Below are 26761 nucleotides of genomic sequence, written 5' to 3' on the forward strand. Positions count from 1 at the left end.
ACATATTCATATCATTAATATTCTTCAACTTTATTATTTTTTTTTCTTCCTTTCCCTTATAGAGATACCCCGATGGTGCTAAAAAGAGATAATTGCACGAATTGTTATCTTGCATTCAGTGTTATGTCAAAATCAATAAAATGACATCGAATAATTTTGTGTTCATTTATTGTCTCGCTGTTATTAAAATATTACATTTTATTAAGCAAAGCGTATCCTCCTGTATTATGCAGCCTTTGGGTGCGTAAAAAAAACCTTGAGCTTTTATATATCGTAATATCCAGTAAACGTGCTCAAGCGGTTTTTACAATACAAGGGGTTTCTAACCATCTGCAGCACTTATTGTGTTGGACGAGACATGACGCCTGTTAGGCGATAAATTACATCCCCCCCCCCGGACAGATACCACGCTGTTAACTGCCACGACATGAGTAAGGTGAGAGAATAGTTGTAAACAACCATTTTCAAGGACTCAAAAATGCAACGCGCAAAGCGTGACTCGAACCCATGACCTTCCAATACGAGGGCGAGTGTCATACAACAAGACTACATTACCGCGAACAAACATTAACATTAGGTTTTACATGCATGATGAATGACCTCGCGAAGTCCCGGGTTTGAGAGAGTATGCCAAGATGAGTTCATCTAAATCGATCAATATTTGAAGGATGAGTTTTATGGCCAAATTTTTAAATACGTGTCATTCCAGAGTACGGTACATTATTGGTTAAACACACATTTTAAGCTTAATTTATAGATCTAGTGTTCAAGTGATTTAATGTCTTCAATTGAGAGAGATTTTTGTTTCCTAAAAATCGTTTTAAAAATCAAGATTTTAGTTGGTTTAGTGGTATGACATCCGCATTCGGACAAGAAGATCAAGGGCTCGAGTCCCGCACTGAGCGGCTCACTTTTGAATCCTTCGAAAAGGCTTTTTACTTACATTACATTCTTTCATCGGACACAGGTGAAAAAAAAAGTACCTGGTCGTTAACAGCGTTGTTTTTGTCGGAAAAAAAATATCGCTTAACAGGCCTCATGTCTCTCCTAACTGTTGCGATTTGATCACGTTTAGTGGATATTAGTATATATAATATTTCAAGTATAATTATGATCAACTTCTACAATATATTGTTTCGAGCATTCAATCTCATCATTCACTTCCTGATGAGAGCGAACGCTCGAAACAATATTCTAGAAGTTGATCATAATTATACTTATTTCATGGTTTTTGTTTATATATATATAAAAGGATCTCTAGGACTCTAAAGCCCCCCATAGACGCCGACATCCGCTGATAGCGGGACGGATGACCTAGTCGCTGTGACCCGATCCCTGCGTTTATCGCAGATGATTTTTGCCCACATACGGGGAGATATTTTTTTAGGCGATCGGCGATCGGGGGCGTGGCAGTATAAAAAAGTGGACAATTTTTTTTCGGATTTTCGCTGTTTTCACGTCAGATTCGTGATCAGCGTCAAATTTACAATAGGTTTGATACTAAGAACTGTGTGTTTACTCCAAAAATTGGTGAAATTAGAAATAAATTTTAATTAATAGTGAGGCTACGATCCCAGTTACTGTCTGTTATTCTATCTTTCGTCTTGCGCACAATAGTGATTACTTCTCACTAAATTATATCAATTAGACTGTTGAAGGAACGAAATTGACATCATTCCACTCTTTGTTATTGTATTAAGGCAGTCATTTTGGTAATTAGTTCTCACTAATTTATATCAATCAGACTTTTAACGTTCAAGGTTACTTGTAGTTTTGTGTGACGGTACGTTATTTCCGACTGGTGGATGTTGTGAGCATTTTACCTAAACTCATAGCATCAATAACCGTCCAAGATATTCCCATCATATGTAGCAATAGCTATAAGAGAGGAGAGAGAGAGAGAGAGGAGAGAGAGAGAGAGAGAGAGAGAGAGAGAGAGAGAGAAGAGAGAGAGAAAGAGAAAGAGAGAAAAATTTACTTGCGCTATATATACCGCTATATTCAATAAAGGTGCTCAAATCACTTTATAAGGGTCTTTGGCCAACATAAAAACATGTTAGACGAGACATGACTGTTAAGCGATATTGCAATTGTTTCCCGACAGAGACGACGCTGTAAACAGCGAGGTACTCATTTTAACAGTGAACAAGGTGAGAGAATGCGAGTAAAGAGCCTTTTCCAAGGACTCAATTATGCGCCACTCAGAGCGGGACTCGAATCCAGTACCGTCCGATCCAAAGGCGAGTGTCATTTCACAAGATCACATGATAGCCGCACAAAAAAAGTGATGAGAGAATAGATTCATATGTATTGAAGGAGGAGAGAGCGGATGGAGTGAGTAAAGTTCTTGGATATTTATAGAGGAACCAAATTGACGTCACTCATCTCATTGTTATTGTTTTTAGACACCCATTTTTATGATTAGTTCTCATTAAAATATATCAGACTATAACGTTCAAGATTCCATGTAGATCTTTGGGCTGGAGTGATATTTCTGGCTGGCGGACTTTGTGAGTATTTTAATTTAACACAGAGCATCAATAGAAGGAATGAATTGGACGTTAGTCAACCCGTTGTTATTGCTTTTAGACAGCATTTTATAATTAACTTATCACTAAGTTATATCAATCAGACAATGAACGTTCGCGTTTGCAGTTTTGTGTGTTAATATGTTATACCCCGATGGAGATGTCGTGAGTATTTTTCCAATACGCATAACATCCATACATTTGCAATCCGATTTAAGTTTAAAAGCAACGTAGACCACGGACATTTTTCAATTTTGTGGACAATAAAGATTTGTTATTTATCGTCATTATTATTATTATTATTATTATTATTATTATTATTATTATTATTATTATTATTATTATTATTATTATTATTATTATTATTATTATTATTATTATTATTATTATTATTATTATTATTTATTATTATTATTATATTATTATTATTATTATTATTATTATTATTATTATTATTATTATTATTATTATTATTATTTATGAAACAAATCGACAGTGTTCCCGTGGCAGGTGAAACGGGTACTCCTCGCGGGACTACTCGCATTCGCACCCCCCCCCCCCCCAACCACCACCGCCACCACACACACGCACACAGCTCTTTTTTTTTGGGGGGGGGGGGGCGTTGTTTGTAGAGTATAATTCAGGGTTACAATGCCCACCCCTGTCATCTCGTAGTCAAGGCTTTTTGGCATCTGCCAATCCCAAATGTCTGTGTCAAGGTCGACCGTCATGTCGCGTCAACGGGTGAGGAGGAAAAAAAAAAAAAAAAAGAACTGGCATATTATTATATCATTACATTGAAAATTATGAAAACTATTTTTTATTTTGTATGAAATCCTTTATAAATTTTACGATGATCAAGAACGAAACTTTTGCCATCTACCTCTTCCTGGCGCAACATTTATAAAAATATTATTAAAAAAAAATAATAACACAGCATTTATTTGGCGCAATATCCACGTGCTCAAAGCGCTTTACAAGGGGTCCCAAGGCAACAGCAATATTAAACTTGAAAGACGAGACATGACGCCTGTCAGGCGATGTGACATTTTTTCCTAACAAATTCAACGAACGGCCATTTACTCATTTTACACCTGAGTACGGTGAGAAAATGTGAGTAAATTGCATTTTCCAAGGACTCAACTCTGCGCAACGCAGAGCGGGTCTCGAAACCTGAACCTTCCGATCTGGAAGCGAGAGTCATACCACAAAACAGGGAGGAGCACTGTTCTGTCGGCCACATAACCTCAATATTAATTAAATTTTATTTCTAATTTCATCAATTTTTGGAGTAAAAACATAGTTCTTGGTATCAAACCTATTGTAAATTCGACGCTGATCACGAATCTGACGTCAAAACAACGAAAATCCGAAAAAAATTGTCCAATTTTTTATACTGCCACGCCCCCGATCGCCGATCGCCTCGAAAAATATTAAGCAAAGCGGGCTTTGCGAGCGATGGACCGTACCTAGGTTTATCGGCCAGGTATTTGGCCACACACATTGCGTTTTCACCCCGGTTTGCCTGATCGGGGTCTGGACCAGGATCATATCCGGGCGTGTATGGAGCCTTTAAGATCAGGGACTATCATTTTGAGAAGTACGTACTATGATACATCACTGAAAATAATCAGCGCCATATTATGTTAGACGTCACTACAGTAAATTAGTAAAATGAGCTATAATACTACTGGCTCGAGTACTGGCTCAGTTGAGAAAATCTTACATAGGCATTTAAAAACTTGAGCTTTTATAAGCGCAATGTCCAAGAGAAGCGCTCAAAGCGCTTTACAAAGGGTCCCTGACCAACAGAAACACGTAACATTTAGATCGAGACATGACACCTGTTAGGCGATATTACAATCTTTTTTTTTTCGACTGAGACAACGCTGTTACAGGCCAGGTACTCATTTTACACCTGAGTATGGTGAGAGAATGTGAGTAAAGAGCCTTCTCCAAGGACTCAACTGTTCGCCGAGCGAGGCTCGAACCCATGACCTTCCTATCCGAAAGCGAGTGTCATACCACTTGATCACATAGCCATTTAAACATGTCGAAAGTGTTAGCAAAGTGGTTCCCCGTCTCCTAACCCAATACCAGAGAGAACAATGTTGTCAGCGATTCATCAAATGCTTAATGAAGATCCAAACGTTTTTAATCATTTGGTCAAATGGATCGCATTTTGATGCTGAATCACATTCTGCTCAAATTCAATGGAAAACACACTCGTCTCTTTCTCCAAAGATAATGTAATCCTGACATAATTTCTTCAAAGGTTCATGATGTGACTGGCGAGTGATATTCTAGCTTACTGTGACAAGGTTGAAAGAAATATTTATTTAAAGAAAGCCGAAGAGGAAAATTAAGGAAAGAAGTCATTTTCCTCACGACAACCAGCAAGCACACAGCTCCGAAAAAACCCCGATATCATCAGTTGAGAAATGTGGACATACATTACTGCTACTCTCATCCTTTTCTCCCAATCATCTGGCTTTTTTTATTCCCAAAATTGAAAATAAAAACCTACTAAGGCAGGCAATTTGAAACGGACGCTGATCTAATAAAACAAACTTGAGCTTTTATATAGCGCAATATCCACTAAATGTGCTCAGAGCGCCTTACAAGGGGTCTCTGCAGCAACATGAAACACGTAGACGAGACATGACGCCTGTTAGGCGATATTACATTTTTTCCCGATAGAGACAACGCTGTTAACGGCCAGATTACGGTGAGAGAATGTGAGTAAAGAGCCTTTTCCCAGGACTCAACTATGCGCCGAGAGGGGCTCGAACTCAGGACCTTAATCCGAAAGCGAGTGTCATACCACTAGACCACATAGCCTAATGTCTAAAAATTGACCTTGAAAGCTTTCTTTCCGATGACTAAACCAGTCATTCAAATCTAAAGGATCTTTACCAGTTAACTGCTGTACTCTTGAAATACTCGTATTTGAAAACTTGGTCAGAAAACTCGTCCTTCAAATACTGATCGATTTAAATGACTCTCATAATATTGACAAAATCTCTGACACCTGCGACTTCGCAATGAGGGTCATTTAAATCGATCTATATTTGAAGGACAAGTTTTTCTGATCAAATTTTTAAATATGAGTTTCTCTAAATACGGCAGTTAACTGCTTAACGATCATAGCCGACGTGTACATATATGCAGGTCTGACATCCGAACCCACTTAATGGACTTAGTTTAATATTGTCGTAATGGATAATATTTTGCGTGATATTTTGAGATTTCCATTACAACAATGAGCCCATAAGGAATTGGGTTATCAGACCTGCAAATAAATGCACGTCGATCATAGGCCAATGGCAAAATGTGTGCATGTGTCAGGGCCATTTTTTTTTGCCTTACATAACATTACTTCTGTTTTTTTCATTATCATGTTTAAGTTGAAGATTGAAATGAATGAATCAAAGGTACCCAACTCAACAACCCGATGGTAAACTTAAAGTTAACAACGTTGTCTGTCCAAAAAATCGTAGCATCTCCTTAAAGGCTCCATACACGCACGGTTTTGATAGGCTTCCGAACCACGATCAGGCAAACCGGGGTGAAAACGCAATGTGTGTGGCCAAATACCTGGCCGATAAACCTAGGTACGGTCCATCGCTCGCAAAGCCCGCTTTGCTTAATATTTTTCGAGGCGATCGGCGATCGGGGGCGTGGCAGTATAAAAAATTGGACAATTTTTTTTCGGATTTTCACTGTTTTGACGTCAGATTCATGATCAGCGTCGAATTTACAATAGGTTTGATACCAAGAACTATGTTTTTACTCCAAAAATTGATGAAATTAGAAATAAATTTTAATTAATATTGAGGCTATTTTGCCGACAGAACAGGGCCCCTCCCTGTTTTGTGATGGATCAAGTGGTATGACTCTCGCTTTCGGATCGGAAGGTTCAGGTTTCGAGACCCGCTCTGAGTGGTGCAGAGTTGAGTCCTTGGAAAATGCTCTTAACTCACATTCTCTCACCGTACTCAGGTGTGAAATGAGTACATGACCGTTCGTTGTCTTTGTTGGGAAAAAAAATGTCCCATCGCCTGACAGGCGTCATGTCTTGTCTTTCAAGTTTAATATTGCTGTTGCCTTGGGACCCCTTGTAAAGCGATTTGAGCACGTGGATATTGCGCCAAATAAATGCTGTGTTATTATTTTTTAAAATAATATTTTTATAAATGTTGCGCCAGGAAGAGGTAAATGGCAAAAGTTTCGTTCATACAAAATAAAAAAATAGTTTTCATGATTTTCAATGTAATGATATAATAATATGCCAGTTTTTTTTTTTTTTTTTTTTTTCCTCCTCACCCGTTGTCGCGACATGACGGTCGACCTTGACACAGACATTTGGGATTGGCAGATGCCAAAAAGCCTTGACTACGTGATGACAGGGGTGGGCATTGTAACCCTGAATTATAATCTACAAACAACGCGCCCCCCCCCCAACTCCCCCCCTAAAAAAAAAAAAGAGCTGTGTGCGTGTGTGGGGTGGCGGTGGTGGTTGGGGGAGGGGGTGTGCGAATGCGAGTAGTCCCGAGGAGTACCCGTTTAACCTGCCACGGGAACACTGTCGATTTGTTTTATAAATAATAATAATAATAATAAATAATAATAATAAATAATAATAATAATAATAATAATAATAATAATAATAATAATAATAATAATAATAATAATAATAATAATAATAATAATGACGATAAATAACAAATCTTTTTTTGTCCACAAAATGGAAAAATTTCCGTGGTCTACGTTGCTTTTAAACTTAAATCGGATTGTAAATGTATGGATGTTATGCGTATTGGAAAAATACTCACGACATCTCCATCGGGGTATAACATATTAACACACAAAACTGCAAACGCGAACGTTCATTGTCTGATTGATATAACTTAGTGATAAGTTAATTATAAAATGCTGTCTAAAAGCAATAACAACGGGTTGACTAACGTCAAATTCATTCCTTCTATTGATTCTCTGTGTTAAATTAAAATACTCACAAAGTCCGCCAGCCAGAAATATCACTCCAGCCCAAAGATCTACATGGAACCTTGAACGTTATAGTCTGATATATTTTAATGAGAACTAATCATAAAAATGGGTGTCTAAAAACAATAACAATGAGATGAGTGACGTCAATTTGGTTCCTTTTATAAATATCCAAGAACTTTACTCACTCCATCCGCTCTCTCCTCCTTCAATACATATGAATCTATTCTCTCATCACTTTTTTATGCGGCTATGCATGTGATCTTGTGAAATGACACTCGCCTTTGGATCGGACGGTACTGGATTCGAGTCCCGCTCTGAGTGGCGCATAATTGAGTCCTTGGAAAAGGCTCTTTACTCGCATTCTCTCACCTTGTTCACTATTAAAATGAGTACCTCGCTGTTTACAGCGTCGTCTCTGTCGGGAAACAATTGCAATATCGCTTAACAGTCATGTCTCGTCTAACATGTTTTTATGTTGGCCAAAGACCCTTATAAAGTGATTTGAGCACCTTTATTGAATATAGCGGTATATATAGCGCAAGTAAATTTTTCTCTCTTTCTCTTTCTTTTCTCTCCCCCCTCTCTCTCTCTCTCTCTCTCTCTCTCTCTCTCTCTCTCTCTCGACATGTTAGATTATTATAGCTATTGCTACATATGATGCGAATATCTTGGACGGTTATTGATGCTATGAGTTTAGGTAAAATGCTTACAACATCCACCAGTCGGAAATAATGTACCGTCACACAAAACTACGAGTAACCTTGAACGTTAAAAGTCTGATTGATATAATTTAGTGAGAACTAATTACCAAAATGACTGCCTTAATACAATAACAAAGAGTGGAATAATGTCAATTTCGTTCCTTCAACAGTCTAATTGATATAATTTAGTGAGAAGTAATCACTATTGTGCGCAAGACGAAAGATAGAATAACAGACAGTAACTGGGATCGTAGCCTCACTATTAATTAAAATTTATTTCTAATTTCACCAATTTTTGGAGTAAACACACAGTTCTTAGTATCAAACATATTGTAAATTTGACTCTGATCACGATTCCGACGTGAAAACAGCGAAAATCCGAAAAAAATTGTCCACTTTTTTATACTGCCACGCCGCCGATCGCCGATCGCCTCAAAAAAATATCTCCCCGTATGTGGGCAAAAATCATCTGCGATAAACGCAGGGATCGGGTCACGGCGATAGGTCATCCGTCCCGCTATCAGCGGATGTCGGCGTCTATGGGGGGCTTTACAGGCGTCATGTTTAGTCTGACTTGTTAAGTGATATTGGATAGGGACCCGTGTAAAGCGCTTTGAGCACGTTTAGTGGCTCTTTCTCTATATGAATGGTTGTTTTTTGTACACTTATAAAACTATTGTTCATTTTGATCAGATACGTCATATCTCAATCGATTAAGACTTAAGTTTTGTACCTTCAATTTCGGAGAAATCTCAGGGTTAAGCCTATTTATTACTACTATTTTTGTCAAATTGGGAGTCATCCATATATATTGGTAGGGGAGGTAAATGTTTTCTGTCCAAATTAAAAAAAACAAACAAACGATTTATTAGTTGATGGTAGAATTAGCTCTAGCTGCATGCTCCATTTTTCTCTAGAAATCCGGTCTATTTTCCACCCAATACCAGTGAGCCGGAGTTTTTACCTGTTTGCGTGAAACAAACAATAGCAATTGCTGGCTACCCTTTTAACAGGACGCTAGTCTATCGCAACGTACTTTTCACCATATCTAACAGATCCAGCTATCCAATCACTGCTGGATGGACTGGGGGTCAGATAAAAAAAATATCGACCTCATTCGGGACCGATCTCGGTCCTTTTGCTTGTGAAGCGAAAGCTTTACCCACTCGGGACCCTAATCAAATATCAAAGCTTACCCGCATTTGTTCTTGTATTTTTTTCTCGCCTACAAATACGCAGGGTTAGGTTGTTAGTTTTTTTCCCTGACACCTGACATGAAGGAGATGAGAATGACATAACATTCCTAGGGCGCACCATTATCTATTTGAAGAAATCAAAATCAGTTTGACGATATTAGGCACATATTATGACGGTAAAAATTCTGCAACACTCTAAACTAGAGCTTTAAACTAGAGCTTTTATATAGCGCAATATCCACTAAATGTGCTCAAAGCACTTTACAAAGGGTCCCTGACCAACAGCAACACGTAACATGTAGAACGAGACCTGACGCCCGAGGCGGTATTACAATTTTTCCGACAGAGACAACGTTGTTGACGGCCAGGTACTCATTTTACACCTGAGTACGGTGAGAGGTAAAGATCTTTTCCAAGGACTCAACTATGCACCGAGCGAGGCTCGAACCCAGGGCCTTCCGATCCGAGAGCGAGTGTCATTCCACTAGAGCACATAGCCGCACTATAAATATGGCCTGGAGTATCTTTTCAAAGATTGCGCTGAAGAAAATCACTCTATATGGAATGCATTTCTAATTTTCCTGTTTGGATTTTCCCCTTAAAAGGTAGTGTTAGAGATTTCGTTCTAATCCACCTAACCGACTTTTGTTTGCACTTTGACCATTAAAGAACTGGGGAGGGATTCAATGGAGTCAGATTTTGACCAACTTTTATCAGTATATATATTTGAAATATCTATCTAGTTTTCACCAAGAGATTAATAACTTTGCCATGCAACTCGAGCATCATCTTGATAACATTTGGTTGTACAGCTGTATTTTGCTTTTGTCGAACTGAAGACCTGTGCTATCAGTCATGGTTATTGATGGGCTTAGTCCAGACAATGTAGTACCTATTATTAAGAGTTGAGCAAACATTGGATATGATTTAGATAGCTACATGTTTTCAGTCAGCTCTGTGGCTCTATGGCTCAGTGGTGCGGTGTCTCCATTTGTCATAAAAGTCAAACAATGTTTAGCGTGGTCAGTGGCGGGAGGGGTGACAATTATCGTTGAAAGTTTTGGTTTTGTTCTGAGGTAGGGCACTTCACACATATGACTGCATTCGACTCATGTGTTAATGAATAGCTGGCTACAGGCAAAGACGGACATTGTAAGACTGTAAATACAAAAAGGTGCGTTGTGAAGTGCATTGCGCATGCTAAATCCGTGGAAATGCGCTATATAAATATTCATATTTAAATTGTGAATTCCAAAGTTCAGTCCGTTTATTGTTTGTTTACTAGATACGATTCATCTATTAAGTAACACAACTAATTAATATTTGTGCTGTGTTTTACTTTATTTAGACGTCAGGATTTAATAATTCCAAAATGGAAAAAAAATTATCGATAGTTATAAATCTAAATATAAAATATGATTTTCCGTCTTCAAAAGGCAAATAATCTCTGATTTTATCACTAACCTACTATTGGATTATTCTCAAATCCCAGGGATTGGCATGATCCAACATAGCAGGCAATGTTATCTAACGCAACTGACCCCGGTGTATCTTGACTTCCAACCTCAATCTCTATAACATCGTTATTTAAGACATTTGGGAAGTCAAAATGTGCACGGTGCCAACTTCCAAAATCATCAGATACAAACTTAAAGTAATTTATCAAACCGCTACGGGCTGTAATGATTATAAAGGTCTGTGGCGTCGAAGCCAAATAATCGAATACCATACAGCTTGGCTGACTAGTATTGACAGGGAGGCTGATGAGTTTTCCCATTTCAATACCTGGTTGCTGCCAGTCAAACTGGAGAATGTGACCTCTTTCAGGAAATCTACCGTCAATTCTTCTCGCCCAGGGGAAGTTTGAATACACGTAGTGATGAGGCAAATCATCTTTTTCGAAATCTGTTGTTAGAACAAAAATTGTCCGGTTGGATGATGACGTGCTTTCTCGCGATACCTGGTCTGAATCGATTTCCCTCGTTGCTTGCTCAGTTGATGACGTAATCTCGCGAGAGTTTACTCTTGAAGATTGACCTGAAGAAGTAATTTCACGCGACGTTTGATTTGCTAAATGTATTTCACAAATAAACGGTCTTTTCCTGCTGCAGCGTTTATCGTTCCAGCTCCCTCTGGCATTGCCTATGATTTCAACACATATCTCGTCACCACCAAGGTTGTTAGGCTCCCTAGACGCCCAAGGTTGGAAGGCGGATAATGGCTCTCCATCTATGAACTCAAATTGTCTATTCTTTTTTGTATCCCGGACTCCGATCCAGTACCTCTGACGTTGGGTCAACAAATTTTTGACAAGAGTGTTTGTTTCTGATTCCTTGATCTGTATGAGATCTGCTCCTTCTCCTTGACACGCATTTCTTGCGTTATCCCAGGACATCTTATTTTCACTGAAAACTTTGATACATTGTCTCCCCGCGTTGTGTGATGTCCAAGTTCTAGGACAGTTGGCCTGGTGGTCAATGGTAGAGACCGAGGACATTAACCACATTAACAAAAACCAATACAAAAACATGGCTGCTAATGTTGAGATGATTTGTCTTCACGATAATGTCTGCAATTCTGTAAATAAAGTTGAATATTATATAAATGTATTGCATAAAGTTATAATTTATAAACGTGACAAATCATTCCCTTCGGGTATAATCTCAAGTTTGATCAAACGATATAATTACAACGTCACAATGAATTTGCCTGTTTTCCGGGTTAAAGAGTTTCATATATTCTTCGTAGTTGAAACATTTCAATCAAATTCGAGTTCCACAGCGTAGCATTTAAATATTAGCAATACAAGTAACAGGACATCAATGAAGACTTTTAATTGAGCTTTGAGCCTTTTGAGCTTTTATATAGCGCGATATCCACTAAACGTGCTCAAAGCGCTTTACAAAGGGTCGCTGGTCAACAGCAACACTTTACATGTAGGACGGGACATGACTCCTATTAGGCGATATTACAATTTATTCGGACAGAGACAATGCTGCTCACGGCCAAACATTCACTTTACACATGGGTACGATGAGAGAATGTGAGTAAAGGGCATTTTCCAAGGACTCAACTATGCGCCGAGCGAGGCTCGAACCCAGGACCTTCCGATCCGAAAGCGAGTGTCATACCACTAGACCACCTAGCCGCACATAATTGCAATATCATTACTATGTCAACGAGGAGGAATATTATTATGATCATCTTCATTTCCCAATTATATGGGTATACAAGTACTTGTTAAACGCCATCTTAGTTCCATATGATTTACGGTATCATATAATGCTTTTTCCCACCTTGAAATATAATGTTCATATTGTACTGGTCAAGGATACGAAGATTTAGTTTTCTTAACAATACCTACATTAATTTATTTATAGACAGATAATCATATCACATCAGTAATAGGGCATAAAACATGAACCAAGTGTTCCCTAATTACCCTTAAAACATAAATTATATATACCGTACATTGCACATTGCATATTCTCTAAGATTAAAAAAAAACAAACTTCAAAGGGAGAAACAGATAAAGCATTGGATAAAAATAAATGAAAAAGAAGGGAAAAAACCCACAAAAAATCCCAAACAAACAAAAACAAACAAGACCCTAAAAAAGCAAAACAAAAACATCTTATTTTTATTTATGACATACTAGTAAAAAGCCCGCAATTTCGCGGGGAAAGAACTATTTTCATTCGATATTGCCTGAATCATTTTCTTGATTAGCTTGATTACGATTAGATGCACACTTTAATCGATGTGTTTGTCGTCGCTGCCATGCTTTATTCGGCATGATTTTAGTTTATCAGTCAGTAGATATCAATATCAATAAGTCACAAGTCTTTATCACCTTTGACTTGGGAGGACTTCCGAAAGCTCCTACAAATGGAAACAACTTAAATAATATTCCCTCAACTACCTTTAACTAACACTAATAGGAAAATAAACACCCTAGCATTATAACTAACCCTAATAGAAAAAAACAAACCTCGGACTGCTTTGCACTACCTTTCAATCCTTCACAAATTAAAATGGCGGCCGAGAATCAAAACAATGGTCAAATTAGGAAATTTTAAACTTTCACACATCTATCAAGGTTTGTTCTAGAGTTTTTTAAATGCTTCTTTATGATGACAAACTGAATAAATAAACGCCCAGGACCTTCCGATCCGAAAGCGAGTGTCATACCACTAGACCACCTAGCCGCACATAATTGCAATATCATTACTATGTCAACGAGGAGGAATATTATTATGATCATCTTCATTTCCCAATTATATGGGTATACAAGTACTTGTTAAACGCCATCTTAGTTCCATATGATTTACGGTATCATATAATGCTTTTCCCCACCTTGAAATATAATGTTCATATTGTACTGGTCAATGATACGAAGATTTAATTTTCTTAACAATACCTACATTTATTTATTTATAGACAGATAATCATATCACAGTAGTAATAGGGCATAAAACATGAACCAAGTGTTCCCTAATTTAGCAAGGACTATCCCGCACAAATCTTTGGGCCTCTTTTTCGCTCACGAAGTGCCCGAATTCGCGTCAAAATATGGGACGAAGCCGTTTCGTATATGCTATTTAAAAAAATTAATTACGACGCTGTTTATCGATGAATATGACTGAAAGTTGGCACAAAGTTAAAAAAAAGGTAATTTTAGATTATGTCAAGCGACAAAACTCGTACGATTACCAGAAGACCGTTAAAAATAGATTTTTACTCTTTGGAGTAAAATATTTCTAAAACTACCGACCGGGCGTGGAGGTTTTGTCGCTGACAAGGTAATACATGAACATTTCTTCTTTTTGGTTGTAAAATTTCATATGAATATGACGAGTACTTTTCCCGTATCTTACAAAACACCATCCTAATTTGCTCTTCAAGTTTCAATCTTTTAATCCACTTATTACGCAAGATACAACCAGAGGTCGAAAAAAAATGCCGAAAAAGCGTCCCATATTTTCGCGTTTTTTTCCTCTTTGCGGGTCATCCAAATAAATGACACCTTTGAAACTGCATAACTTGTTTATTTATGAATGGATTTTCAAAATTCAAAAACATTTGTACTCAGTGGAGATAGGGCTTTGATTTTAGACAAAAATTATCCTCAAAAAGAGAAAAAAACATTTTTCATAGTCATTGCTACCTAATTACCCTTAAAACATAAATTATATATACCGTACATTGCACATTGCATATTCTCTTGCATATATGTTCACGTTGGACAAAAATATTTTGTCACTATTGTAATTCCTGTGGAAATGAGCACATTCTATATCACATACATTAATTAAAATAATGTTAAATAAATCAAGTTGAACAAATTTACCCATTGAACAATATTACCCATTACAACAATATTAAATAGGCCCATAATTGCATTCGGATGTCAGCCATGCATATATGTTCACGTTGGGGCATGCCAAAAACAAAATATTTTGTCACTGTTAATTCCTGTCGAAATGAGCACATTTTATATCACATAGTACATTAATTAAAATAATGTTAAATAAATCAAGTTGAACAAATTTACTTTGCATTTTAAACATGCTTTTTTCTGGTGTGAGATTCGTTCCCCAGGCGAGGTAGAATGATTATTTGAGATGTATTTTTTTCTCGTATCTTTCTTTCATACACACTTGTTCAGATCTTTATCTTCCACAGGTGCCTGCTCCCTAATGCCTTAATTTAATATCAATTATTAATAATGATTTATCAAGGATTTAATTTATATCCCTTTTGTAGGACATGAGTAAAGTTTCATTGTATTATTTGAAATCCACAGTTTCAAATTCATAATCATTTCAAATTAAATTTCACTTTTTAGCTTGTGTCTCACCTCAACATAATACTAAATTAGGGTTTTGGGTCACCAGCATGCTTCCGGTCCCTGACCAACAGCAAGACGTAACGGGTAGAACGAGACATATTGTTACAATATTTTTTCGACGGAGACAACGCTGTTGACGGCCAAGTACTCATTTTACACCTGAGTACGGTGAGAGAATGTGAGCAAAGTGCCTTTTCCAAGGACTCAATTATGCGCGGAGCGAGGCTCGAACCCAGGACCTTCCAATCCGAAAGCGAGTGTCATACCACAAGACCACACAGCGCACGTATTGTACCCTTTATTTACAAGGTATTTTACTTCGTGTGTCACAGACATTCAATTTTATCCACTTTTTAAATAGATACATCACCTTGATTACCACGAGTTACCTCCTCTGAGTATCCTTGATATAGTCCATCATTTTTTCTGTCTTCTCATTTTAATTTTTTAAAACAAAATTGGGTAGTGCAGTGCGGGCATTGGGTCATTTTGAAAAACACGACACCTCAAGACTGAACGTGCTCTTTACACTAGCTAACTGCTACTCTTAGCTTGTAGGATGAGACATGACGCCTTTGAGGTGAAAATACCATTTCTTTTAACAGACAACACTTAGTGGCCAGATACTCGTCTCGTTTTACACATAGATATGATGAGAGAATGTGAGTAAAGAGCCTTTCCCAACGACTCAACTATGCGTCGCTCAGAGAGCGATTTGAACCTGGACCATCAGTTCCGGATGCCATACCACGAGACGACCTAACCGCACATCCTCTGATTATAATTTCTATACAGCACTAAAGTCTACCATTGTTCCCTCTGTTTATTTTAATTTTAAAAAATATAATTCAGTTTTGCTACACTGTCACTGGGTTATCTGGAAAATAAATACAAAACCTCAAGACTCTTTTATGGCGGCGATTTTGATGAGCTCCGGCTAATGTAAAGGCCGAGATAATCAAAACCAGCTTAATTTAAACCGGTTCTATTTATTAAATCTGTAGTTCACTTACTGTTTTAAGACCGGGACTCTTAAATAAATCGATGAAAATTGACAGTAAAAATGTGAGTAAAAAGGTACCAAAAGACCAACAATTAGGCTCTTTCCTAAATAATTCTTGTAAACGAGATGGATTTTAAAGAGCGATTTCAAAGCAAAATTAAGATTCTTCGATCCTGAAACGTATATATCAGAAAGCTCTGAATATTCCGATGATAAAGACAGAACTAAAACCCATATTGAAAGGATAATGGGAAACTTCGGGTATTTATAAGATAAAGGTAACGCTTTAACGCAATTTAAACAGATTATATATAGCTCTGGATACTCCGATAAAAAAAAAAAAGCTTAAACGCACGATCAACAGATAGTAGAAATCTCTTGATACTCAAAGATTATGATAGAGCTTAAGCGTGCGATGAACAGATATTATAAAGCACTGAATATTCCTAAGATAAGGCCAAAGCTTATAACCTTTAATTATGACACTCGGCCCGAATAACAACTATTTTGTCATGCTATCTGTAAGACAGAGTCCACTGTCATTATTTATATACTATTGAACTTGTGTAAACTTTTTAAGGAACAGTTGAGAATGAATTTTGTGATGGATAAACTAATACAATACTTACCAGAGAATCCGGTGACCAGTTGGGTCCACTGACAGCAGCTATCCCCGTTATTTATATGGACTAGCTAGCACCACAATGTTTTGATTTATTTGTCAGCGAATTAAATCTATACTAGTCAATAGCATTATATCTAATTGTGCTTTATTTGAATAGAAATTTTAAGTTTTGTTTTGTAAATGAATAGACATGTCGATTCATGAATAAAATACAAAAGATGGCGATATGTCATTTGATAAAGATCGATTGACCTCCATAGACATACGCTTAACCATTCAGCGCTGAAAAGCAATTTTGTTTATCAAATCATCAGTCCTCTCTCTATGACTTATATTTACCTATTCGTTTTCACCAAGGAGAAACTAATAATAATAATAATAATAATAATAATAATAATAATAATAATAATAATAATAATAATAATAATTAATAATAATAATAATAATAATAATAATAATAATAAATAATAATAATAATGATGATGATGATGATGATGATGATGATGATGATGATGATGATGATGATAATAATAATAATAATAATAATAATAATAATAATAATGATAATTGAGCTTTTGAGCTTTTTTATACAGTGCAATATTCACTAAATGTGCTCATAGTGCTTTACAAGGGGTCCCTGGTCAACAGCAACATTTAACATGTAGGACGGGAAATGACACCTGTTAGGCGATATTACAATTTTCGGACAAAGACAACGCTGTTAACGACCAGGTACTCAGTTTACACCTGAGTACGGTGAGAGAATGTGAGTAAAGAGTCTTTTTCCAAGGACTCAACTATGCGCCGAGCGAGGTCGAACCCAGGACCTTTCGATCCGAAAGCGAGTGTCACATTACTAGACCACATACTGGCACTAATAATAATATTAATAATAATAATAATATAATAATAATAAATAATAATAATAATAATAATAATATATAATAAATAATATAATAATAATAATATAAATAATAATAATAATAATAATAATAATAAAATAATAATAATAATAATAATAATAATAATAATGATAATAATAAAATAATAATAAATAATAATGATAATATAATAATAATAATAATAATAATAATAATAATAATAATAATATAATAATAATAATAATAATAATAATAATAATACGGGGTAAAGGAACGACCGCCATAACATTTATAATTAAAATTATTTCTAAGAGTAAGCTTCGTTTTGTCAGTCGAGGATCGTAAATTCCTATTTGGTACATATATTTCTAACATGCTTTTAATTTAGTTAGGTGCTTCATCATTTAGGCTTTTATAACAAAACAGAGCGATCTTAAAATGATATTTTCCTATATAGTGCAGCTCATACAGAATAGGCAGGGAGTGTGCCATTCTTTTTTTTTTTTTTGTCTCGTCACTAATTTAGCCACACTATTCTGTATGACCTGCAGGCGCGAGATTTGATCGTGGCTTATGTGAGATAAAATACCAGTTGTGACGAGTTTCATTGTTGCATCTTTGGTAAGAACATTTATAATGGTGGATATTTTATTAAGATTATTTGTAAAAGTTTTACAGAGCCTGTCTACTTGCATTTTCATAGAAAAATCATGTTATTTTTTGGAGGGGAAGCTTTACACAGATCGAGGTCCACAAAAATTCCACTATGGTCTGACAGCGCCAAGTCTATTAGGGCTGTTTTTATACGTGATTACCTTTGATAGGAGAATTGGCGTGCGCTCCAGAGGGAAAAAGAAAAAGCGGTAGACGCTATCTCGGGGCGTACTTTTGAAAGAGATATACATTATGCTGCATGTTGGACAACATGGAGCCAGGCTAGGAACATAGCCATTAACAGGGTAGAATGGAAACTGCAGATCGAATCCCTATGTATCACCTGGCACGAAAAAAACAGGATAAATTAGAAGTATGTTGAAACATCCTAAAGATCTACTCACCGGCATAAATAATGCAGAGTTTGACTCATATGCCAACAAACAATGGTTTAGTGAACCGTTTCAAATATTGTGTACAGTTTTCACACTCTAATATGGTATTCACTAGTTTCAAATAATGCAGCGCTTTCATGGTCGTAAATAAGATGTTCAAATAATATACTCAGTGGGACTCTCTTGCTGCACGTGGATCACTGCAAATGGCACATAGTGATACCAAGTAGTTCTATAAATATCCCGCCTCGACAAGTTTATTTCATTCACATACAATCTCTGTATAACGATGTCAAGACCTTACACTTACACAGAAAATCGTCGCGTCGATCTAAAGAAAAAGAAATACAGACAAAAAAAAAAAAACAAACACAAAAAAAAAAAACAAACAAAAAAAAAAAAAAAAAAAAAAAAAAAAAAAAAAAAAAAAAAAGGAAACACCCCCCAAAACAAAACAAAAATAAACCTTGAGCTTTTATAGAGCGCGATATTCACTAAATCTGTTCAAAGCGCTTTACAAGGGATCCCGAGTCAACAGCAACACCTAACATGTGTAGGACGAGACATAACGCGTGTTAGGCGAAATTACAATTTTTTTTCCTACAGAGACTGTTAACAACTAGGTACTCATTTTGCATCTGATTTGCGCCGACTATGCGGTCTAGTGGTATGACACCTGCTTTCGAATCAGAAAGTCCTGGGTTCGAGCCTCGCTCGGTTTGGGTCCTTGGGAAAAGCTCTTTACTCACATTGTCTCACCATTCTCAGATGTAAAATGAGTACCTGGCTCTCTCAGAGAAAAAAAATGTAACTTCGCATAACATACGTCATCTCACGTTCTACATGTTACGTGTTGCAGTTGATCGGGAACCCTTTGTAAAGCGCTTTGAGCACGTTTAGTGGATAATGCGCTGTATGAAAGCTCAAGATTTTTTAAAAGGCCAGATTACAATCTTTCCAACATGGACAACGCCTGCTACCGGCCAGATTTTCACTTCACACCTGAGTACGTTGATGCATTGGAAATCAAGTGCCTTTTTTCCAATGACTCAATTTTGTTCCACCCAGAGCGGAACTAGAACGAGGAACTAACAGGTTCAAAGGCGAGTGTCATAACACAAATCCACCACTTGATGGGTGTTTATGCTCGTCTCGCCATATAACATTGATTGCCTTTATTTTTATATTTAAATAGCTTTTGAGACACCTCCGCCACTGGTATCCCTTAGCCAGTTATAAATAGGCGGCTACAGACTGTATTACTATATCTCAACACTTTCTAAATAAGAGAAAGCGAGAGTGGTAGAGAGAGAGAGAGAGAGAGAGAGAGAGAGAGAGAGAGAGAGAGAGAGAGAGAGAGAGAGAGAGAGAGAGAGAGAGAGAGAGAGTTACGTCTTTTGGTAGACGAAGCATTTGAAACCAAATAGACTATGTAAGTATGAGTGAGGACCGATGATTTGAAAAACAAATTGCGTTACAGTGTTAAAGAATAACGCATTGGTTTATGGCCACATGGATGTCAATCAATCTTTATCAGATGACATATCGCTATCTTTTGTATTTTTTATGTATCGACATGTCTATTCATTTACAAAAGAAACCCTTCACATTTCTATTCAAATAAAGCACAATTAGATATAATGCTATTGACTAGTATAGATTTAATTCGCTAATAAATAAATCAAAACATTGTGGTTCTAGCTAGCCTATATAAATAACGGGGATAGCTGCTGTCAGTGGACTCAACTCTCCAATTTATTTTGGTCACCAGATTCACTGGTAAGTATTGTATTCGTTTATCCATCACAAAATCCATTGTCAACTTTTCCAATTGTTATCCTTAAAAAGTTTAAACATGTTCAACATTACAGACATAATGAAAATGGGCTATTTTATTAAGAGAAAATGACAAAACTTTAAATATTCAGGTTGAGGTTCAAAATTAAAGATTCCGTTTAAGCTTTGTCTTTACCTTTTGAAGATACAGACATTTATTTTAATTGTCTAAATTCTGTTTAAGGTTTATACTTATTTTAGAAATACGAAAAGCTTTGTATTACCCGTTCAATGTGAATTTAAGCTTTGTCTTTTTTTGGAAATTTCCACAACTTTCTATTTTCCCACTTAAATTGCGTTTATGCAATCATCTTTATCGTAGAAATACCCACCGTTTTCACTTATCTTTATATATATCGTTTAAGCTTTGTCTTTGTTACAGGAATATTCAGAGCTTTCAATTATCTGCGTTTCAGGACCGAGGATTTCAGTGTTACCTGAACCCAAAATTTATTGTAAATCGCACTTTAAAATCCATGTTGTTTACTAAATTAGTCATTGTTTAGGCAGAGCTTAAATTTTATTCTTTTGGGCACTTTCCCCCCTCAAAGTTACTGTAAATTTAAAGCGATTGATTACGGAGCCCGGTCTTAAAAGAGTCAGTGAGTGGACTGCGGATGTAATAAGGCTAGAACCGGTTTAAACTTTTCAATTATTGCCTGCCTAGATTTACATTTTTGTCAGAAGGAAGAACAAACTTCACCAATATTTTAATTTTTCATATTTTCTGCGAATAAAACGCATCTATCTATCTATGTTTTGTGAAAATCAACCCTTCACTTAATTTTAAATATTTCCATTTTTGCTTGACACAGAAATGACGCGCTATCACATTTTTAACGTCATAATAATAGTTCCAGTGGCGTGGGGCCATTGGATCGAATGGTGCCAGGCACCGCACCAATCTTTTTTAAAAATCATTAACAGCATAATCTAATTAAAAATAAAACTGAGAAATTTTAACTCCACTGTCTTTCGCCAACTCACCAACAACATACTGCCTTTTTAGTCTCCGCTCTATTCAAGATTCCGATTCACGCACTGCGCCGACTCGTGTGTTGGTGACATCACTGCGCGAATTAGTGACAAAATCAACACCGTGGTGCAAAGCAATCCAAGCTCCAGTTAATGCTCTATCCTTTGGTATCGCTACAGCTGATTGAGCGAGAAACTGGGTCGAATTATACTATCTTCAAATAGCGGAAAACCCCTCGACTTGTGCCAGGATCTGAGAGCTCCACCGTTGGACTGGGGGGATGCGCCAATGTTGCACCATTTACGTCATAATTAGGGTAACTTCGGCCATCCAAATTATTACATTAACTGTCAAAAACACTGATCATTGTCAAGTTTATTTGTAAGCAGCAAAGAAAAACAACATAAAACTTTAAAATAGGACATCAAAATCCCCCCCCCCCCAACCACCTCTTTTTCACGATTATTGAATAAAGTAATTCTTTGCAACCAAGCATTGTGGACGAATTTACCAACATTTTTCTTGCTTGTAGTGTCGAGTTGATGGTTACGTGTGTATGAGTGTTTATTTGTGTGTGTGTATGTGTGTGTTTGTGCGTGTGTATTTGTGTCAGTCAGAGAAAGAAAGTGAAGATTGTCAACAGTTATACTTTGGTGTGTGTTTTGATTTCTTAAATACTTAAGTGGAGTGATTTTTTCTTTGTGATCTTTGAGATCTGAATCTACCTTTTATTTGTGGAATCATTAATCGTATTCCACTAATTTCCATTATTTGAGATATACTTTGAAGTTTTGTTTTGTTAAGCAATGAATTGCAATGAATCAAATTGACTCTTTACTTCACCGACCGTTTTGGAGATCGACACGAGATGACAAATTAGAAATCAAAAGACTAGTTTCTCACCAACCAACTGATTTTGAATTAACACAGGTGTGGAAATCTCGAAAACACTCTTTTTCAGTGACATGAATGGCTCACAGTTGGTTTAGAAAAAAAACGTTTCTTTTGTTTTTATTGTCTACTTTTTACAGATACAATAAACACTGACAAATCATGGACATCTATAGGCTATAGTGACCTTAACCATTTCCATCGTATTGAACGTTGTTTTAGCACCCTTAAAAGAGTGAAAAATTTCTTGCGAAATTGAATGAAACAGGTGCGGTTAAATTCGTTAATGATTCTGTCAATTCACAAAGCTGAAATAGATGCCATTCAAGATTTCAATAAACAAATTATAAAAAGATTTGCAGAGATGAAATATCGCCGTGCAGATTTCTTTACAAGTACTAAAAGTAAGTAATTTCTGTCATAGTTTTTTTTCTCTTTTGATTTACATTTATCACATATTGATTGCATTATCTACCAAATCCAATCCTTTAAATGGTGGACAAAGAATAATTACAAAGACCTTTTCACACGGGACTTGTATCTCAGTGTTGTGGCTTGTTGTTTTCATGAATTATTTGTTTTTGTGAGTTTTGTCCACTCGTAGAAACCATCGACCCTCCCCCTACCTTTCCAAAAAAGAGAGTTTTAAGATGTGCTCTCTCCTCTTAATCGTGTTCACTGTTTTAGAAATTTTTTTCTTCTACTAATCGTGGCACCACCATATGCCGTCAATACGCCACGCCGCTGAATAGTTCAGTATTTAAACACAAGTGACATATTATTTCTGCTATTAGTGTAACTCCCTAGTTATCACCGTCCTTTTCACACTATATTGTAATAATAACCTACAATAGGATTATGTCAGATTGGATTTTGTCATGATATTCCTCTAAGGGCCCAGGATGTATGCAGAATTGAAATAGAAATATGTTCTGTATTTAAAAAGTAATATTTATGATTCATGTATGCGCATAGCTAATAACATTAAATCAAAGAGCAAAAAAGTAAGACTTTAATTGATTTCTGGTCAATGTGACATGATAGAAAATGAAATATCAGATGATTTGATCAAAATAGGATCTGAGGAAACACGAAGAGAACTTTTATGAGGTTGGCGAAATCAAGTCAATGATCAAGACCCCAGCAAAAGCCAACTGGTGCAAGACCAACCTGAGCTTGAGTTAAAGTAATCAAAACCGACTCTTGAATAGAAAAGACAATGTCACAATTTTTAGACTGCTATCAGCACACAATCGGATCAACACAATAGACACAATATTTTCACATAGGAGAAACAGACATGTGTGATTGTGGTGATGGACGCCCACCATATAATATACTCTAGACCTGCTCAAACTAAGCAATATCGAGAGAGGATTTTTGGTCTGGTACCACACCTCTGCCGACCAAACTGTGTGTGGTACCCTGACAGAGCAGAGAAAGTTAACGGCGGTCCTAAACCAACTGGGTATTCAAACATGAAGACAATATGCACAATATTTTACCTAAACGCAGAGCATCAATAAGTGGAGATGTTTTCGTCCTCGTATAATGTTTGTGTTTTGTGATGTTGCGAGGGGTCACAGCCGAAACATATAGGCATTAAATCGTTTAAACTATATGGGTAACCCCTGTCGTGCAATGGTTGCACGTCTGACCGGTAATCAGGAGGTCCGAGGTTCGATCTCCACTCGAGGCAGGATTTCTCTTATTCTACTTTGTCTGGCACCGTTCCATACACACTTTTCCAGATCTATATCTCACACCAGTGACAGCTCCCAAATTTGTCACTTTGATATTCCAAAATATGTATGCCATAATTTCCAGTAATGCAGATTCGTGGCATAAATTTTGGTTACAATAATTGTTTTCTTTTTGCAATTTTAGGCAATGCATATTTTTTGCATAAGCTCGGTGGTTAAGATTGTTTTCTTGATAGTATTGTCGGCAATCTCGATTGTCTACAGGACCTCAATTAGTTGTACTAATTGTTTTCTGTATGTAAGTTCATTAATGTAGTTTATTGCTGAAAGTTCGTCTATATTAAATTGCTTTCATTGTGCCATTGAAAGTTATGTATACTCTTGGCACGAAAGGGACGAGTAGATGGTATATTTCACCTTTTACTTTGGGCATGCAACGCATAGTGGCAAAATTCGGAGGGTAAAAAACATCAGTCTTTAAATGAAACTTTTTTCCAAATAAAAAGCAAACAAATGAAACAAAACTAGAATTATTTACATAAACAAAACCCATACGATGGGATTATTTCGAGTAAAGACTATGTTTTCATAATAATTGGTCTTGGTTAAGTTTCCGTTTTATTTTCTTATAACATGGTTCCAAAAGGATAGGAATAATGATAATACAAGTAAAATATTAACTTCTATTTGAATAGATAAATGATACATGAACAGATGAATAGATACAATGTATAAGTAAGTATATTATAACTTTATGTAATACATTCATATATTCAACTTTATTTACAGAATTGCAGACATCATCGTGAAGACAAATCATCTCAACATTAGCAGCCATGTTTTTGTATTGGTTTTTGTTAATGTGGCAAATGTCCTTGGTCTCTACCATTGACCACCAGGCCACCTGTCCTAGAACTTGGACATCACATAACGCGGGGAGACAATGTATCAAAATTTTCAGTGAAAATAAGATGTCCTGGGATAACGCAAGAAATGCGTGTCAAGGAGAAGGAGCAGATCTCATACAGATCAAGGAATCAGAAACAAACACTCTTGTCAAAAATTTGTTGACCCAACGTCAGAGGTACTGGATCGGAGTCCGGGATACAAAAAAGAATAGACAATTTGAATTCATAGATGGAGAGCCATTATCCGCCTTCCATCCTTGGGCGTCTAGGGAGCCTAATAACTTTGGCGGTGACGAGAGATGTGTTGAAATCATAGGCAATGCCAGAGGGAGCTGGAACGATAAACGCTGCAGCAGGAAAAGACCGTTTATTTGTGAAATACATTTAGCAAATCACACGTCACGTGAAATTACTTCTTCGGATCAATCTTCAAGAGTAAACTCTCGCGAGATTACGTCATCAAGCGAGCAAGCAACGAGGGAAATCGATTCAGACGAAGTATCACGAGAGGGAACGTCATCTTCCAACAGGACAATTTTTGTTCTAACAACAGATTTCGAAAAAGATGATTTACCACTTCATTACGTGGTTTCAAACTACGCCTGGACGAGGAGGATTGACAATAGATTCCCGAAGAGAGGACACATCCTTGAACATATTTGGCAGCAACCGGGTACGGGACTGGGCAAACTCCCCAGCCTTCCTGTCGATATTGTTCCCCCGAGCTGTTTTGTATTCGATTATTTGGTTTCGATGCCTCAGATTCTCATAACCATTGGAGCCAACGGTTTTACACTCTACTCTAAGTTTATATTTAATGAATATGGAAGTTGGCAGCGTGCTTATTTTGACATTCAGCATGTCATGATTAATGATACTATAGAGTTTAATGTTGGAAGTGGCGTTACACACGGGTCAGTTGAGTTGGATAACATTGCCTGCTATGTTGGATCATGCCAATCCCTGGGACTTGTGGATTTACCATTATAAGCTTAAAGATCGAGACAAAGGTTCTATACATCTTCAAGACAGAAAGTCGTATCTTTTATTTTCTATTTATGACTATAAAAATATATATCGCAATTTGGAATGGTTAAGTCCTGAACTCTAAATAAAGCATGGCACAGAACAAACTTGTTAATTAGTTGTGTTACTTAAAAGATTATATTATCTTGTTAACAATAAATGGACTGAACTTTGTGACTTTTTTATATAGCGCAATATCCACTCAACGTGCTGAAAGCGCTTTACAAACTTACATGACATGTGTCTGCTTACCTCTTATCCAGTTTTGAGTGCTACCATGACTGTATCGTCTGGTGTAAACCAGTCATTGACCCTTAATGCGCGGGGCCTCATTTCAACCATGTCAAATTACAACCAAATTTTGCTAGGAAGATATTCGTGTTTCATGGCAGTTACTAATTTCTTGGTGAATAGTGGATAATTCAGTCATATTATGCTGACAAAAGTTGGTCAGATTCTAGCTCAGTTTACAGTCTATCCCAGCGGTTTAAGGGTTAAAGGGCTAATAATAGTTGATTACATGAATTGCAATGAATTTTAATCTTGCCTTTCAATGGTCGAGGTTAAACTAGTAAAT

At 36.6% G+C, this 26761-nt stretch overlaps 2 protein-coding genes and 1 long non-coding RNA gene across 5 annotated transcripts in view; 2 read left to right on the plus strand and 1 right to left on the minus strand.

Moving 5' to 3' along the window:
- Positions 1-154, plus strand: part of LOC144977116 (uncharacterized) — a 56156-nt gene extending 56002 nt beyond the window's left edge. For all 3 annotated transcript variants that reach the window (XR_013646240.1, XR_013646239.1, XR_013646238.1), the window contains one exon: positions 63-154. This is a non-coding gene — a long non-coding RNA (uncharacterized LOC144977116). The remainder of the gene's footprint in view (positions 1-62) is intronic.
- Positions 155-10757: 10603 nt separating this feature from the next.
- Positions 10758-16979, minus strand: LOC144977117 (uncharacterized). The gene is made up of 2 exons (XM_078921945.1): positions 16919-16979; positions 10758-12012 (listed from the first exon to the last, which is right to left on the minus strand). The coding sequence occupies exon 2, from the start codon at positions 11963-11965 to the stop codon at positions 10895-10897; it is 1071 nt and encodes a 356-aa protein (XP_078778071.1). The 5' UTR covers positions 11966-12012; positions 16919-16979; the 3' UTR covers positions 10758-10894.
- A 3581-nt stretch (positions 16980-20560) lies between these two features.
- On the plus strand, positions 20561-26291 carry LOC144976223 (uncharacterized). Its single transcript, XM_078920405.1, has 2 exons — positions 20561-20623; positions 25040-26291. The coding sequence occupies exon 2, from the start codon at positions 25087-25089 to the stop codon at positions 26146-26148; it is 1062 nt and encodes a 353-aa protein (XP_078776531.1). The 5' UTR covers positions 20561-20623; positions 25040-25086; the 3' UTR covers positions 26149-26291.
- The last annotated feature ends 470 nt before the right edge of the window (positions 26292-26761 follow it).

This window comes from Berghia stephanieae, chromosome 7, assembly GCF_034508935.2.
Source record: "Berghia stephanieae isolate SIO BIC M18660-M18661 chromosome 7, UCSD_Bste_1.3, whole genome shotgun sequence".
Taxonomy (NCBI): Eukaryota; Metazoa; Mollusca; class Gastropoda; order Nudibranchia; family Aeolidiidae; genus Berghia; species Berghia stephanieae.